Consider the following 18,404-nt stretch of genomic DNA (forward strand, 5'->3'; position numbering starts at 1 on the left):
GCAATTTGATGATAATTTTTTATGGGTGGTGCGCTTAATATGCTTGCCTTTGAAATGGCTCGGCTACTTGAGTACGCTGAAATTGATAAAAGCTGTCATTTGTGGCAGCGTTGAAATGTGATCGCTTCAAGCTGCGGCGTGGAGTGGAAAGTTCAAAATTTGAATATTTTTCAGTAACTTCATCTGAACTGAAACACCGACTGTCATCTACTAAATATTTGCATGCTCTTCCTGCTGCAGCTCGTGCAACGTCTTAGCTGCTGCTTTGGCTTTTGTCAACCTGACTGGCGTTCATTGAACTCATCCACTTGCCGCCGCCGCCGCCCCCCTGTATGCCCCTTTTGCTGCCATGTGGTCTCATGTTGCATGCTTCTGCGCTTGCACTGCTCGTTTGTTGCATTCTAACTACATTTACATACAAACGAATGCACGCATTTTGGGTGTGATTTATGTGGCGCATCTCCTGCAACGCTAAAACGCACTTTGCTCCTCTTCAAGAACAATGCCCTCTTCAGAAGCAGACTTACTCGCAGTATTCCAAGTCAAAGCATGTTTAGCTTATCGATTTCCCTGTTACTTACTTGCGTGTATGCATGTATGTGTGCGCATGTGACATTCTTACTTAAGAAAGAGTCGTTTAAAGATGGTGAAAAAATTTTGATTTATTAGTGAAAATTCTTTAGATCGCTTGTCATTTTCTTTGGAACTTGTGAAAAGGATTGTCTTTCCTGAATGTTGTTGTGCCGTTGACCTCGCCAAGTGACAGTTGAATTTTTCCAATTATCTTGATATTTCATGTTTTTCCTTTTTTTCTCTCCTGCCTTGCTTACTCTCTTCTGTCTTTGGCCCCGCACAAACCTTTTTTAGATTTGACAAATGATTACCATAGTGTCCACTTGTTTTTGCTGTGAATATTTATTTTATATCTAACTATCTGTCATGTTGTTTTGATATTTTGTTGTTGTTCCTGTAACAATTTGTGTTTCTCAGGCATGAAAAGTTGGTTTTAATTAGCGGCGACATACGAACATGTTGCCAACAGTTTATGCCCAAAGGCGTGAGTAGTGGAAGACCCTTGTTCTTGCATGTGACCTGTTCGCTGCTGGAATTCCAGGAATAGCCTTGAATGAGGATGAACTCGTTCTCTTCGCGGCAATGTATTCGAAATGTGATTTTTGTAATTCTGTGTTTTAAAGAAATGCCTTTTTTCCTTCCTTTACAAACCGAATATCTTTCTGACCGAAACATTTTTTCATTTAACTGAGCATTTTTTTACGTTTTCTTTATTTCAGGCAAATAAAGTGCTTAGAAATTCTGTAAATTCAATAATTTTTTACTTTGTGACTAATGCAGAAAAATTCTTTACTTCACCTCTATTGGAGCTGCAACCTTTTTAACGCCAGAAAGATCTTGAAACTAAGCAAAAAAGAAATTAATTAAGAAGAAAAAATATAGAATAGCGATTCCATGTCAAGTGATCCAAGTATTTTACCATAGGTATGGTCACAATTTTATGAAAATTGGTTTATTTGTAGGCTTTAGGTATAAAAAGATACAAACTGAATTTTGAAAATTTTATGATTTATTCAAGGTGAAATTTGAAAATCGGTTACGCGATTTCGGCCGAGTTTAACAAAGCGCACCAGTCGTTTCGTTCTCGTGCTAACCGGCGCCAGTTGGACATACCAAGTGAAGTCAAGTGCTTCTCCACCTGATATTTTCAACGCAGAGGAGGCCTTCCTCTTCCTCTGCTACCACCAGCTGGTACCACATCGAATAATTTCAGAGCTGGAGCGTTTGTAACCATTTGGTTAAAATGACTCAGCCAATTGATCAGAAATGTTAACAAAGTGTGCCATTCTTAAATATCCTTTTTCAAAAGATTACTTTTTAAATAACAATTTTTGTTTATTGAGCGAACAAAGTTTAGCTAAGATTACGCGACTTTAAGCCGCTCATGGAAACTGAGTGCCTGCAGCCCCTTCAGGGCGCCATCAAGGAGTTAAGCAGATACAGCATGAATGATGGCACAGATATTGCAAAAAAAAAAAAAATCTAAGTAACATTGCCCTGAGGTACTCCACAAATATCCAGGTTTCAACTTCAGTGTCTAATGTGTGTCAGATCTTCACCAAATTCAACTAAAATCCATTCATTCTCACACCACCACTAAAAAAGGTAATCTCGAAAAACACGCGTAAAACTCAACCCAAATGTGCGATCGCCTTAAAAATTCGATTAGAAAGGAAACCCCACTTTTTCCAGAATTATGTATTGTCAGTTTCCAAGTTATAACTAAATTCCATTGCAAGTTATAACTAAATTGCAAAGTCCAAAGTGCATCTACTGCGAAGAGTGGTTTTAGAGGTTGGTTGAAGGGTATTGAAAGCAAAAATAAAGGAATATGAAATTTTTAATACAATCTTTTTTTATTACATATTTTGCACCACATCTTCATGATCTACCGGAAGCTCTGCAAAATACTATTTTACAGCTGGAACAACTTCTACATTCGCCCAAGAAATATCAGGTCAGTCCATAAGTTCATGCGTTTTTTAAAGGTGGTTTTAAAATTACTAAAAAAGATGTTAAAAGTATTTATTTATCAATAATATATTTTCCTTCATTATTTACAATGTCTTCCCAACGTTTAGGCAAATTTTTAATTCCTTGCTCAAAAAATTGTTTGTCCTTGGAGCCAAAATACGCTTCGATATCCCTTTTTATAGCTTCTTTTGAGGAGTACTTCTTGTTACTCATATGGGATTGAAGTCCACGGAAAAGGTGAAAATCACAAGGTGCAATATCCGGAGAGTATGGTAGATGCGGCATTAGCTCCCATCCGAGCTCGTTCAGCTTGCCTAATGTTTGCCTTGGGGTATGAGGTCTTGCGTTGTCGCGGTGAAACAAAACTTTGCGTCTATTCACTAAAGACGGTCGATTTTTGTTAAGTGCCTCATTCAGGTTTGATAGCTGATGGGAATAATAATCAGCAGTTATCGTCTGATCTAGTTCCAGAAGTTCATAATAAACAATACCGGCCATATCCCACCAAATAGACAGGAGAATCTTCTTGAGGTGAAGGAAATTTCTAGGAGTCGGTTCTGGTGTTTCATCTTTATCTAACTATTGGTGTTTGCGAACAGGATTACAGTAAAGGACCCATTTTTCATCACCAGTAACGATACGGTTCAAAAAACTTTCATTTTCAAGCCGTTGCAGCAGCTGAGAACACTCATTCACTCTCTGCTGAAGGTAGGCGACGGAAAGTCTATGCGGAACCCATTTTCCCAGCTTTGAAACCTTTCCCAACTGAACCAGGTGCCTGTGAACTGTTCCATGCGATGAATTTAACCTCTGCGCCATCATATCGACTGTCAAATTTGGCTCAGCTTCCACGAGTTCGAGCAAGGCGTCCGAGTTAAAGACCTCAGGACGACCAGTGCGCGGGGGATCCTCCACCTCGCAGTTACCACTTCGGAATTTTGACAACCCCTTTTGCACAGTCCTTACACTCACGGTATCCTCTCCGTGAACAGCGTTTATTTCTGCAGCAGCAGTTGTTGCATTTTTACCACTTTTATAAAAGAAATACAAAATATACCTCTTTTACGCGTTCGAAGATTCCATTTTATTTTTTAACAACACGTGCTTCTATCCGCGATTAAAATCACTTATTTAATGCACAATATAGAAAGAAAATATAAATAGTTCCGTTATATTCCGCGAATAATTTTTTGTATGCAAAAATCGTACAAAAATGAAATTATGGGTAAAATACGCACGAACTTATGGACTGACCTGATACTTTCAAAAAAAAGATTTAATCACTGGTAGCCAATTCTGATGAATAAAGTGGATGCTTAAACAATTCGTACTTTTATTCATTCAATTTGGTCATCGTCAATGACTTGATGAAAAGTGTGTTTTTTGGCAATCGTATTTAGAGTTAGTTGCCACACTATTCTCAAGGTGGGGCGCTGTAGCCGAATGGGTTGGTGCGTGACTACCATTCGGAATTCACAGAGAGAACGTAGGTTCGAATCTCGGTGAAAGACCAAAATGAAGAAAACGTTTTTTCTAATAGCGGTCGCTCCTCGGCAGGCAATGGCAAACCTCCGAGTGTATTTCTGCCATAAAAAGGCTCTTCACAAAAAATATTTGCCGTTCGGAGGCGGCTTAAAACTATAGGTGCTTCCATTTGCGGGACAATATCAAAACGCATGGCACAAATAGGAAGAGGAGCTCGGCCAAATACCCAAAAAGGGTGTACGCGCCAATTATATATATATATATATATATATATATATATTAGGGCGGATCGATTTAAAAATCGCTCATATATATATATTCTCAAGGTAACCAATCAACAAAATCTTTTTTGCAACCCAAAAACTGTGATAACATTTTTCGCCAATCGTACTCACCTCACTCCTACTGTGTCTAAACTACTCCATGATGAATATATTTCAGAGGTGTGGCCAATGTCAGACCATTAACTGGCTACTTCGTTGCCGTGCGAACAACGACTGAGTGGACGAGTGTGTGAATACATGTGAAATGAGCGGGCAGAACTCTGCCGTCGAGTCCTCGATGATGTGGCAGCCGAAGTTACTATCACAATTTTGTTTTTCACCATAGCGGACGGCCAACGATGGCAATCTACCATCCTTGGAACAAAGCGCTTTATTCCATTAGTAATAAAACAGCGCTCAAAATGTGTTTTACTCTGCTTAAAATACTTCAAGCTGCACTGACAAAAAATGTTTTCGTTACAGTTTACATTTCAATTCAAAGCTGGATCTATTATCAGGAACCATACACATTTATTATATAAAATTTTTTTAATTCATTTTTTTTATAAATACCCCTCATACCAAAAATATTATTTGTATCCAAGTTACTTGAAGCGGTTAATTTCAAGCACATAAAAAATTAGCAAATCTTTCTGTGAAAGGTCAATTCTCATGGGGCATGAGATTTAAACTCCTTAATGCACATAGTAATCTTAAAAGCTGTATCACATGTGTTGGCGCCTTTTTCATTTTTGCAATTATTCACAGCCTGCGTAACTTCCGTTTCATGCCCCTTTAATGCGGGAAACAGCATGAGTTGCTTGATCGCTACACTAGGCACGTAAATGCCATCCTTGATGATGCCTTGCTTCTCCATCAAACATTTCGTGTGACATTTCATATTATCCTTGGCATCGCTGGCTTTCATGCCATTCCCAAAAAATTGTTTGATCTCCGCTTCTGTAAGATTCGTCTCATTCATGCAGAGCTTGTGTAATTTCTCCATATCGGCTTGTAATTGACACTGTTGCGGAATAAACATTTGGATGTAAGAGCAGCTGAAGCTACGTGACAGGTATATTTGACTGGTAAATTTTAAAAACTTACCATTAGAACGGTGACAAAGGCAGCGAGTACGGTGAAAAGGTATAGAGTTCGCATTTTTATAGCAGCGGAGGCGTAGGCACTTGTGTGCAGAATGAATTGCAAAATATCACTGAATTGACTAACCAAATGCGCGAAATTTATAAGTGGGAAACAAAAGTTATTGTTTAGCTACTTTTTTTTGCTCTATCGGGATTCATGAGCGGATGGGCAGCTATTATTTTTATTATGCGCAATATTCTGCGTTCGTCAGAGTTCTAATTTTTCAACCAATTTGCACACATCGAGCTAAAAATTGATCCGCTTATTATTTTGTTTTTTGCTACATTGTTTTTATTCAATGCATTCGGCTAAATAATTATTAGGTAATTTGTCTATTAGGACAGTTTTTGTTTATTAATTAGCAAAACTCTGAGCTGATTCATCCGGCAGCGCGATGGATTTCTTTTGTTATTAGTGCGCGAAATCATTTTCGATATTAAACTAAATTTAATTGGCAAATTATCTGATTATGTAATTTTTACTTAATTTTTTAATTTTAATTTCTGTATTTTTTCCCAAAAAGTACTATTGGGTCGGGGAATGAGTTCATAGCGTTTTTATATTTTCTTTTATTTTATAAAAAATTTGTTTGCTGTTTGGCAAAGGGTAAGTATTCATTCGATAGAACTGTTTCAGCTCTACAAAACTCTGTTTATTGTATTTTTGAATTATTTAATTTTTAATTTAAGGCGGCCGCCGTAGCCGAATGAGTTGGTGCGCGACTACCATTCGGAATTCACAGAGAGAACGTCGGTTAGAATCTCGGTGAAAACACCAAAATTAAGAAAAACATTTTTCTAATAGCGGTCGCCCTTCGGCAGGCAATGGCAAACCTCCGAGTGTATTTCTGCCACGAAAAAGCTCCTCATAAAAATAGGTATCTGCCGTTCGGAGTCGGCTTGAAACTGTAGGTCCCTCCATTTGGAGAACAACATCAAGGCGCACACCACAAATAGGAGGAGGAACTCGGCCAAACACCCAAAAAGGGTGTACGCGCCAATTACATATATATATAATATATAATTTTTTATTAGTTTTGAGGCTTAGAAATAGAATACCCAGGAGGCAAAAATCAACATTTCCGAGATCTGCTCTTCTTTGATTTTCATCGAGGTTAAAAAGGTGCCGAAGCAATCCCGGACACTTGCGACGTGTGTGGAGAAGGTGCAATAGGTGAGTCTACATGGCACAGAAATGTTTTGAAAAGTTCAAAAATGGCGAGCTCGACGTCGATGACACGCCCTGCACCAGAAGGCATTCTGAATTCAATGAAGAACGTCCCAAATCACTTTTGAAGGAAAAGTTCGCCAAACCAGTAGTAAATTGGTGGGAAAAATGAGCTGCGATCATAAAACTGTTCCCAATCATATTCATTCAATCGGATTTACCAAAAAATTGGGAGCCTGGGAGCCTGGGCGCTTCACAAGCTCAATGAAAAAAAACGAAGAAAGTCACTTTCTAAGTGCTTCTCAGTATCTCGCCCCACATCGAGCAACACGCGGTCTAAAACAGCGCTTTGTGCACCGAATCGTCATGGGAGAGGAGAAATGATGCCTGTACATCAATATGAAGCAAAAAAAGGAGTGGGGGGGGGGGGGGGGGGGGGTCCAAACGAGCCACCAGCTGAACGAGGACAAAACGAACTACCTCCTGTCATCAAACAAACAGTCGGCGCACTCGCGTATAGGCGCCCACGCCACTGTTGACAATGGCAGCCTTGAAATCCAACGTAGAATCTCTCTTGCCAACAAGTGCTACTTTGGACTAAGTAAGCAACAGAGTAGTAAAGTCCTCTCTCGACGAAAAAAACTAACACTCTACAAGGCTCTCATCATGCCCGTCCTAACGTATGACGCAGATGCTTGGACGATGACAACATCCAATGAAGCGACGCTTGGAGTGTTGGAGAGAAAGATTCTGCGTAAGATTTTTGGACCTTTGCACGTTGTCAACGGCGAATATCGCAGGCGATGGAACGATAAACTGTATCGGCTTTACGATGACATAGACATAAAGCAGCGAATAAAGATCCAGTGGCTACGCTGGCTGAGTTATAACGTCCGAATGGATACAAACTCTCTGGCTCTGAAATTATTCGATGCGGTACCAGGTGGCGGTAGTAGAAGAAGAGGAAGGCCCCCTCTGCGTTGGAAAGATCAGGTGGAGAAGGACTTGGCTTCACTTGGTCTGTCCAACTGGCGCCGGTTAGCACGCCAAGCCGAGCGTCGAGTCGGATCTTCATCCAAAGAAGATCATGCCTGTGTTTGGTGGGACTGGGAGGGCGTGGTGCTCTGGGAAATGCTCGAAAAGAATCGGTCAAAGGTCAACAGAGAGTTCTACGTTGCCCATCTATTCAACCATTTGGAGCACTGAATAGTTGCTATAACATCTGGATATGTTCACCATCACCCTGTATTCCTTAAATTTATCTTATACTGACTGCTTCCTACTGCATTGGTGGTTCTAGATTATCTAATCCAAGTAAATTTTTTGATCTTGGTCTGGCATTTGATTCTAAATTCTCTTTTCAAAGACATTAAATTACAGCATTACTAAGTCATATTCTGCTTTTACTTGACGATTTGTTCGGACTTTGTTGATCCATATATTATATTTTTAAGCTGTTATATACCTGAAATATGTCATCTTTATTTGGAGATCATATTATGTTTGTTAATATACATTAGTAGGCTTCAACTTGCCCAGATAGCCTTTGTCCATTATGCTTGATCGAATTCCCTCCTATAAGAGTCGGCGCTTGCTCATTTTTCTAAAAACACTTAATATTAAAGAGATTATCCTCGCCCTAACTTTCGTTTTCCATTTGATAAGTGGAGTGATTGACTCCTCATCGCTGCTCATGAAAATTAATTTCAATATTCCTCAGTGAAGGGATGGTTAAAGCTAATTATTCTTGGAATGCTCCGGTTTTTAGAACTTTGAGGGAATTTAATTCGATTCGAAAGCCTGCTGGCCTAAAAGTTTCTTCCACAAAGTACTACTTCAAAGTGTTACTATATGAATTGTTTAACTGGTCTCTAAGTATTCTCTCAAATTATTTCTTTGCAAGCTTTAAAATATGTCTACCTACATTAAAGCAAAATAGGTAAATTATAGGTTTAATTTATTTTTAATTCATTTGTTTAACATCTATTTGTTTTTCATAGTCAGTGAGAAATACTGCATTTTTAGATTTTTAATAAATGTGCCTGTAAAAGTTTAGAGTAAGATCAGGCATTGTGGGCTATTCGGGTAATGTGGTCAACGTCTGTATTTTTCATAATAACGAACATGCACTAGAAAGATTGCTTATGAACTTCAACATTCCTATAACGGATGTTTTACGCTTCTCGTCTTTTCAATTGGACTCTTTACTGATGAGCAGTTGATCAAAATATTTTGTGAAGTGCACTCGATTTGTTTTTCAGTGGCGTGTAAAATTAATGGTATTTTTTAGCAAGTGATTATTTTTAGTGTGTGAAAGTTCAGATAGAATTATAAAACTATTCTGTTTTTTTTTAATGCGGTAAGAAACTCCTTGTAAACTATTTAAAGTTTGTAGTACTTTTTTCTAATGTGGGCTAGTCAGCTTCTAGTAGCCCACATTACTCCCTTAATATTTTTCTAATTCTCGTTAATTTTCCTATTTTGTATTTCCCAATTATACATATTTAGACATGCCAAAAATGGAGAAATAAGGAAATGGGACCCCGGTACGATGAAAAACGCCATTGTAGCTGTTAGGAATGAGGAGATGGGCACACTTTTTGTATCAAAGACTTTTGATGTGCCTCGTTTTACATTGTAAAGAATGGCAGTAATGCATCGCCTAACCTGCTTTTAAAAACCCTACTTGGACGTAAGCCAATACTGGACGAAGCCACAGAAAAAAGACCTTGCAAAATATACATTAGAAATAGAATCAGGACTTTGCGGCCTCACAAGACTCGATATTCGTTTCCTGGCGTGTCAATTGACGGAATTGCCAAAGTGCCAAACAAATTTCCGGTCTTTAAGCAATTTGCAAGGAAAAGTTGGCTGCATGGATTCCTACGCAGGCACAAAAAATGAGCTTAGTTTTCGCTCACCAACGGGAACGTCTTTTAACAGAGCAATGGGTTCACAAAAGAAAATGTAAAGATTTTTTTACTTGAGCAAGAGTATGAGAATCAGAAATTGCCACCATCTGTTATACAGAATGTGGATTTATATTTACCTAAGGTTAATAATTTTTTTTCAAATAGTCAACCAAGAAGGTCATTAATAAATATTAAAAAAAATATATATAAATAAATTCATTGACTTATTATTAACTCTTACAACTGTTTTTGGTGATTTTATATAGTAGCTCACTTTACCTGAATACACTGGACCACATTACCCACCATTTTTCTTTTCATCAACTTTTAAGGTGGTTTCAGTTTTTCTATATTATCAGACGAAAACGATTATATTAGGGTATATGCAATAAAATGTAAAGATAATTCAATAGCTGTTAGAAAGGAAAAAAGATCGCTTTTTCATTACGATTATTTTGACAGAAATTAATATCAAGGTAAAATGGTGGCCACAATACCCGGCTTTACTCTAATATTTTTTTTATAAATTTATTTTTATTTAAAAATCAGTTTATTTTTATTTAAAATTTATTTCATTTTTATTTCAAATTTAAATATATAAATTTTACAGTTTAAAAAGTGCTATTTTTGCTTATTGGAAAACTTTCAACTCCGCTTTAACGAAACACGATACAATCTGACTGGCTGTGTCACAAGCATCGGCCCCTTTCATCTGGTTACATTTTTTTATAACATCCTTGACAGACTCCACATTCGATTGCTTATCCTTGGCATTATCCATAATAAATTTGGTGGCCAATACCTCATCCAGCATATTATTTTTATAGAAACCAAACTTTTCGATTGTACACTTGACGAAACACTTAAAATTGTGTGTGGAATCAGCGGCATCCAATTTATTAGCCATGTACTGACCTAATTCTTTTTCGGACACGTTGTTCTCTTCGCGGCAGTTATTGAGCATTTCCAGCGTAGCTGCATCTATGATTGCCGACTTAGCCTGAAAGAAGTGAAAATGCATTTTTTTTATTGGAGAAAATGTTGTTTTTTCGCTTTTCTTTAACATATCTGCACTGCCACCAAGAGCGAAGATATCAAGCACAGTAAAATAGCTTTCATGTTGCGACTGAATTGAATTCATTGAGGGCGGTGTACTTTTGAGGCATTTTTATACTAAAGTTTGGAAGTTGTAAAAAGTCTACAGGTTATGGAAACAAATTATGAGTGACCAATTTTGTGTAACAACTTAATTCATTCGATTATAAAGCAAAAAAACTTGTTTCATACTTTCGTTGTTAGATAATTAATTTTTGATAATATTATTATTTTAAAACATTATTATTGACCAGTCTGGTATTTAATGTGAGATTGACGAATACAGTGGGGGACACAAAATTTGGATAGATAGGCGGCCTGTTTTTTTGTGATGAAGTGTTACATATTCGAAACACCATAACTTTTTGTGTGAAATTAGTTTTTATTGATTTCAAAGACAAATTTGTTCAAAAATGGTTACACTTTTAACATATATTCACTTTAGCTCGATATGACCACTTTTTGCCTTGACTATAGCCTTCAAACGGTCAAAAAATGAGTTGCATGCTGCACGAATGTGATTTTGAGGTATTTCGGCCCATTCTCAAATAATCGCTTTTTTCAGCGTATCCATACTGGCATATTTTTTAGTCCTCACCTTGCTCTCCAAAATGGACCAGATGGAATAGTCCATCGGATTTGCGTCTGGCGAATTCGAAAGCCATTGTGTGGACGAAATGAAGTGTGGAACATGATTTTTTAACCATTCTTGGTTCACACTAGCTTTATGAGACGGTGCCGAGTCCATGGTCTACGACCGAAATGTTTGCGTGTACACGGCTCTAAAGCAGTTTCTAAAACATTTTCCCGATAATAAGTCGCATTCACTTTGACACCAGGCTCGATAAAAACGATTGGAGAGCGTCCGTCAGCGGTCACTACGGCCCAAACCATTGTTTGTGATGGGAAATTGCTTCGAGTGGTCATACGCAGGCTCAAATTCTCGTATGAGCGTTCGGTCAAGTAAACACGATCGTTTTGAGTGCTTGAGTGTTTATGAACTGCTCAATTGGGAAATTTTTTTCATCAGAAAACACAATGTTAGGAAATTCGCCACGTTCGTGCAAGCGCAACAACTCTTTTGCACTTTCGCACCGAACTTTTTTTGCTGGGCTGAAAGATCGTGTGCTTTTTGGAACTTGTAAGCCTTGACCTTGAGCTCATTTTTCAATATGCGTCGAATGCTGTCTTGCGATATTTTCAGTTCTTTGGCCATTTTTCTTCCACTTCGACGTCGATTTCGTTCAAGTCGAGCCTTCAGTTTCCGAAACATTTCTGGCGTTGTTGCGGTTTTTTTTTTGGTGCACCTCCATAGCGTTTTGCAATGCTACCAGTATCATTGTAACATTTTATAGTGCGATACACAAACATTTTATTCACTTTGAGGGGACTCACGAACAATGGCTGGCTGTGATTTTCCAGCCAAATATAACGCAATCACACTATTACGTTTCAATCTCATCACAGAAAAAAAAAATTCAACAAAACTGAGACGCAAATGCTTTTGATGGCTTATAAACAATATATTGAACTGTCATTAGAACAATTTTAACGTTGATTTCATGAGCTGTTTTACAATTTGCAATTTCTAGTTCATTCCTGTTTTTTGCTATTTCGGTGGCAATAATTTTGGTAAATAACTGCGCCATTGATCCTAGTGGGCTGATACCCTTATAGTTTTCAGCTTTCTTTTTATCTCCATTTTTAAAGACTCGAATTGCTACACTAAGTTTCCATTGAGCTGGTACTTTTCGGTTTTGAACTTTGAATTTTATTTAAATATTTGAATAATAATAACAATGAGAGTAATACCATTCAGTTATTAAAATTGTAGAAAGACAATAACACAAAAGAGTGAATTTTTCGGATGTTTAAATGGCTGAAAATGGCAATAGCGACAAAAGGGACCCAGAGCTCAAACCAAATGTTTGTACAAATAAACATTAAAATAATGTCGAAAAAACCTTTCATAACCATATTTCCGAAATACTCAAAGCAGAAATAGTCATTTTTAATCCGTTAATCGATTTAGCATTTGTTGTATAGTTCAACTCTACATTCCCTGATTTTGTCTACTCACTCTCTGCTCATTGCTCATTCCACTAACAATCTGCCAAAGCAATTGAAATACCACTTTGAATGGCCATTTCTTTGTTTACGTATTTTGACTAAAACCCAACAACAAATGATTACTTCCATTGAAATATGAGCAGGTAAAATAAATTTCAAATATTGGAATTTTAAAAATAACAATTTTTAAAACCAAATAGACTCACCACTATTCAAAGCGAAATATGTCTGTAATTTCTCAGTAAATGACCAACAAACAATAAAATAAAAGACTGTTTTATTGTTGCTAGAGATTTACGTTTGTCCATGTGTGTGTGAATTTGAAAAGGCGAGAGTAAAAGAAAAATCGATTTAAACCACAATGCGGCAAAGGCACACGTCACTTTTAATTTGTTAAAGGTCAGTGAGGGAGCGAGCGACTAGAAAAAAATGAAAAGCTGATGGAAAATAGGAAATCATATTAACAAAACAACAATAAGAGAAACAACAAATTGTAAAAGGATGTGGGCGCATACTCAGCTGGCGCAAATGACGCACAACCTCAGATTGTTCGGTAATGAGTGTGTGTGTGCGCGCTGTAATGCATTGCATTGTGTGCAAGTATTGGCATTTTGTGATGTGGTCATGCGACGCTTACCTGAGTTGCTGTGGGCTGCGTCCTGACTCCAAATTTTGTTGGCTCAAAAACACAGCTGGAGTTCACACCAACAGCAACACCAACTCTGCGCTATTGATCACATGATGACGTTGCAACAGACGCATTTTTGTGGTTTGTGGAAAGTGTGAGAATTGGAGTTGCTCTGCAAGGCTAGCAAACCCAACGAAATTTATTTTTGAATTTTTGTAAATAATTGTTTTTTTTTGTGAAAAATGGGCGTCAGCAAATTCAGCAGCAGGGTAGCGAATGAGGGGAAATAATCCCAGCGGGAGAGCATATATGATTTTACAATTATTAATTTCTTTACTATGGCCAACAGCTGTGATAGAGAAAATACGCGCTGATTTTGCAGATTTTTGGGGAGAGAAAGTGATAGGTTTCGGAAAGCAATTAAATGATCGCAAGCAAATATAAGTAATGAGGTATCTGTGCAAAAGAAAAGGAAGAAGATAGATAGATACGAGTGTGAGGTTTACGAGTCGAGCATAAAGTTGGCACAGTAAACTCTGCTACTCCTAATACTTCATTCAAACCCAGCTCACTTAAGAAATCAAAGAGGATATTGAGCTGAGTAGAGTATATATATATTATATATATTATAATTGGCGCGTACACCCCTTTTGGGTGTTTGGCCGAGCTCCTCCTCCTATTTGTGGTGTGCGTCTTGATGTTGTTCCACAAATGGAGGGACCTACAGTTTCAAGCCGACTCCGAACGGCAGATACCTATTTTTATGAGGAGCTTTTTCATGGCAGAAATACATTCTGAGGTTTGCCATTGGCTGCCGAGGGGCGAACGCTATTAGAAAAATGTTTTTCTTAATTTTGATGTTTCACCGAGATTCGAACTTACGTTCTCTCTGCGAATTCCGAATGGTAATCACGCTCCAACCCATTCGGCTACGACGGCCACTGCGTAGGCGGCAGCTGAGTAGAGTGCTTGGGCATTTTTTCCATCAATGTCAGATCGAGACGATTTCTTCTTTTTCTTGGAATGACATCACATTCAAGTAGCAGTTGTCTTACTGCCTCTGGGGATGATTTGCAAGAGTCGTTCGGGTGGAAGCGATAAAACTTGTTAGAGCACAACCCCAGCCTAAGCAGATGGCCTCGGTATCAGTAAAGCCATGTGAGAACGGCCGTAAGAGGGAACAACGGGAACAATAGGAAAGTTTATAAGAGCTTGCACCTCTTAAGGTTTTACTCTCTCAGTTAGAACTTTGCATTTAAAGCCTCACAGTCTGATGCCAGTTTGAGTCCCGTAGTATTTTTTCTCCTCTTCCGACCTCTTTTTTTATGACATGCTGTTGCACTACCAGGAAGAAAAATTAACAATTTGTCCTGTTTATTTATATTTTTTTTTTGTAGGGTTCAAAATGCCTTCCCACTTACAGAGATTGTCGCCTACGGCGCGGAGTGGTGTAGTCCCTAAAACAATTCCTCTTCTCGATCTGGGAAGACATCCTTCCCGGGACTACTTTCTGTTCTGGGAGGACCCAGAACGGCAACTATAAAGGACCAATTCTATTCCCCACGTCTGGGTCCACCATAGCCAGCTTGCATGCTATACGCTCGTTTTCTTGTGCCTCTATCTGTGCGTCTTCGCTTTGTTGCACTGTGTCGAGGACTATCTGTTTTTTGTAGTATGTTCTCGATGTATTTCTTTACCAGGTATTTGTTTTACTGATTATGTTGCTCGGCGCGATGTCCCCAATCTGCTTCGTCAGAACATCTCTTTCCGCGAGCCAGCTGTCACAACTAAACTATAGCTGAAAGGGCAGTGTCCGGTCTCGAAAATCGCTGTGCGCGTGAAACACCAAACTGATAGAAGAGATTTTTTCTAACAGCGGACACCTCTCGGCATGCAATAGCACGTCTAGCAATCGTCCACGCTCCCTCTAATATTTTTAGTTTGCCCCACCAACAAATCTCGCTTGATTACCACTAGCGACATGGAAAGTGTTTTCATCAAGCAACAAGACTCTTAATTGTTTCTCATACCAACTTGCAATTTGAACATAAAACACTTTAGATTTTCCAAATATTTTTAATATGCGCCAAGGCTGGACATTTACGTAAAATGTGTCTAGACGTCTTGTCTTCCACCGGACATATTCGATATCATTTCTCATTTGACAGGCTCATCTTCTGTAGATTAGGGCATACGGTTTGCCCCATCAGATTTTCAGGTTACAAGAAAATCAGCCTGAAACACTGTACAGCGAATCGCGATAGAGAGTTTAGTACCAGGTCCGTTTATACCCCTCTTTTATTCATCAATCAGTTGAACTCAGTTTCTTCAACCTTCTTCAAAGGTTTTCTTTAGCCATCGAACCCGAAATCCAGCACTTTCCAACCCAGAGTTTTATTCCCATATTTCTCTTATATCTTCCTATAATTTACCATTAGATATTCGCAATTGCCGTTCCAACGCTCCGACTATCAAAATATTCGATGCGGTACCAGCTGGTGGTAGCAGAGGAAGGCTTCCTCTGTGTTGGAATGATCAGGTGGAAAAGGACTTGGCTTCACTTGGTGTTTCCAACTGGCGCCCGTTAGCACGAAACGATTGCTACGCTTTATTAAGTTCGACTAAAATCGCTTAACTGGTTATCACGCCAATCAAGAGGGCTCGTCACATATAGCGTTCTAATACTTGCATAAAGGTGCGTAGAGAAAAATAAATTCTGAAATAGGCTCAATCGCAAGTTCTCGTTCATCCTGTGGCCGAAAGGCAAGCTAACCTTTGTAGTTTACTTAGCTCAAGTATTTATTAGGATACTTATTGAAGTTTGCGGACTTCAACTTAAGAGGACCTATGGACCTTGTTAAGCCATCATATCAGCTTTGAGTTCACCCTTCATGTGCTGGAAAACAAGTGTTCTAGGGGTTTACTTTTAGTTTCGAAATAGTAGGAACTCAAACTGAGTTTCTTACCAAGAAATGTGACCGGTCATTTGACATATTCGGTGTTATCAATCACTATCTCGGTGTTCGAATCAAAGCTCTGTTTGTAGTTTCTGATAAACGGAATCAGGATGGACGTTTACAGGTTTATGCTAAGTTTTTCATTGATATAATTGCTGGGGAACGCGCAAAGTGTGGAACACAACAGACAGCGATGATAGATTATACCGGAACAGTGATTGATAAATCAGCCGTCAAGCTCAGAGGAATTTAATACATTCTAGTAAACTGCGTATGATCGCTGGTCATACATGGTCGTTTGTGCTCTCCGCCTCTCTGTCATGAAATATATGCTGGAGAAAAAGCGCTCAGTGAGCCAAGAAGTGCTGATCACTGGTGTAGCCCACGATTGAGTGAACTCTGAAGATTGTGAATGAATACGTAAGCCTTTATTCGATTCTCGATGAAATGGAGAGAAAGTATCAGCTGTTGAGTTGATGCAATTTTAAATTTTTGGTTACATTTATTTATTCATCAACAATTTTCTGGCCTTTTTAACTGCTTATAAATAAAGCAGATAACCTAACTTTTGAACTTTTTTAGAAAATCTACTCTCTTTTGACACTACCTAAAAAGTTTTCTCCCAGACCTCATCTACATCCACGTCAAGGAAAAGATATGCTTGTTTTTTTCATTTTATTTTATCATTCCTGGGGGTGGCCTATGGTATCGTAATCCCGTTCGCTTAGTTGGGTTTAGAGCTCAATTACTATGAGGGATTGCAGCGGAGATGATGGGATATCAATATCAGGATCTTGGTAACCTATTAAGGCTTTTCAGCTACCGGAAGAGTTGCACTGAAAATACGTGCTATTTCGAAAATTTCATTACTGTGCTATTGCAGCCTCCAGTGAAATGGCATCTTCCTCTATGGATGATCCACAGATCCACTTGTGATTGATCCACTGGCAGTATAGTCTATAGAAATATTTTGAGTTTATACTCAATTTACTTGAACTGCATAAATATGGAAATATTTTGAGTTGGTATTAAATTTATTGCATCTGAAATAAATAACTTGAAGATGCCATTTGACTTATCTGAAAAAAATTATCTTAAATTGAAGAAGAAGCGCCGTAATTATGCCTTCTTTCTCTCGTTGATGTTTGCTCTTAACATTCGCCATTGTGTCAATATGCAACTGATTGCAATTAATTTATTAAACAAAAGCAGCAAGCAAACAAATCCCAGTTGCTGCCGACATGTCAACTCAACAGATGTTAATGAGCTGTGAAACTAATTGAATAGAGTAATTTATTAAAATAAATTGAAAGAAAATGGCGACTGGGAGTAATAAATATACATACATACATACACACATACATATATACACACATACATATATATACACATATACACAGTTGTTGTATCACCTGCTTGCATTAGTTTATTCGCACTTCAGCTGTGGCAGATAATTTTATCGCTCTTCCTTTGGCACCTAAGCCACCTCCAAACTGGCCAGCCGCCTATCCAGCTAACCACGCACCCACCAGCTCACCCACAGCTGATTCAACATCAAAATATGTACAACATTGTGACACACTTTTGCCACAAACAATATTTTGCTGCTTCTGTCATTGCTGCTGTAGATTTTACCATAGCGCAATATCGCCTCATTAGCGTTAGTCTTTTGTCTTCGCAACCACTTGGTATTTACTTATAACTATATTGTGCTTGTTGTTGTTGATGTCGCTGTTGTTGCTTTTGCTGATTATGTAAAAAGCTTCGCTTGAAGCGCAAACTTGCTATGCTTTTCATTACCTTCACCGCCTAGTGCTGCCAATTAACAATGAACTTTTGCTCGCAAGACAAAAATAATTGCTATGACCCACAGTCATTGAACTAACGAGGCCGAGGAGGATATACAAAGGATGAGTGGCATAGCATTCATAGACATGTAAATCAGGTCAAAACAATGAATGCAACTGACAATGAATTACATGCGATAACCCAATGCCCACATTTCACGGACGAGCAATTTACTGCGACTCGGCAAGGAGCATAGAGCGTCAGCGCATTAGTCACTGCCAGCACTCAGCAGCATTGGGAGTCGTTGAGCGCCACAGTTGTCTCATTATTGGTTATTTAGTTTGCA

At 38.4% G+C, this 18,404-nt stretch overlaps 2 protein-coding genes across 2 annotated transcripts; both read right to left on the reverse strand.

Moving 5' to 3' along the window:
• Positions 1-4,804: 4,804 nt before the first annotated feature.
• On the reverse strand, positions 4,805-5,492 carry LOC129245199 (general odorant-binding protein 56h-like). Its single transcript, XM_054883229.1, has 2 exons — positions 5,403-5,492; positions 4,805-5,319 (listed from the first exon to the last, which is right to left on the reverse strand). Exons 1-2 carry the CDS (start codon positions 5,454-5,456, stop codon positions 4,966-4,968), a joined length of 408 nt encoding a protein of 135 aa, XP_054739204.1. The 5' UTR covers positions 5,457-5,492; the 3' UTR covers positions 4,805-4,965.
• Positions 5,493-10,151: 4,659 nt separating this feature from the next.
• On the reverse strand, positions 10,152-13,447 carry LOC129244386 (general odorant-binding protein 56h-like). Its single transcript, XM_054882006.1, has 2 exons — positions 13,391-13,447; positions 10,152-10,520 (listed from the first exon to the last, which is right to left on the reverse strand). Exons 1-2 carry the CDS (start codon positions 13,445-13,447, stop codon positions 10,152-10,154), a joined length of 426 nt encoding a protein of 141 aa, XP_054737981.1.
• Positions 13,448-18,404: the final 4,957 nt, after the last annotated feature.

This window comes from Anastrepha obliqua, chromosome 4, assembly GCF_027943255.1.
Source record: "Anastrepha obliqua isolate idAnaObli1 chromosome 4, idAnaObli1_1.0, whole genome shotgun sequence".
NCBI classification, from domain to species: domain Eukaryota; kingdom Metazoa; phylum Arthropoda; class Insecta; order Diptera; family Tephritidae; genus Anastrepha; species Anastrepha obliqua.

Bases quoted from the DNA above. Each gene is read 5' to 3' on its own strand.
- LOC129244386 (XM_054882006.1), bottom strand. From the start codon at position 13,447: ATGCGTCTGTTGCAACGTCATCATGTGATCAATAGCGCAGAGTTGGTG. The intron at 10,521-13,390 runs GTGTGAACTCCA...CACTTCTTTCAG, and splicing joins CAGAGTTGGTGTTGCTGTTG to GCTAAGTCGGCAATCATAGA.
- LOC129245199 (XM_054883229.1), bottom strand. From the start codon at position 5,456: ATGCGAACTCTATACCTTTTCACCGTACTCGCTGCCTTTGTCACCGTT. The intron at 5,320-5,402 runs GTAAGTTTTTAA...ATTCCGCAACAG, and splicing joins CCTTTGTCACCGTTCTAATG to TGTCAATTACAAGCCGATAT.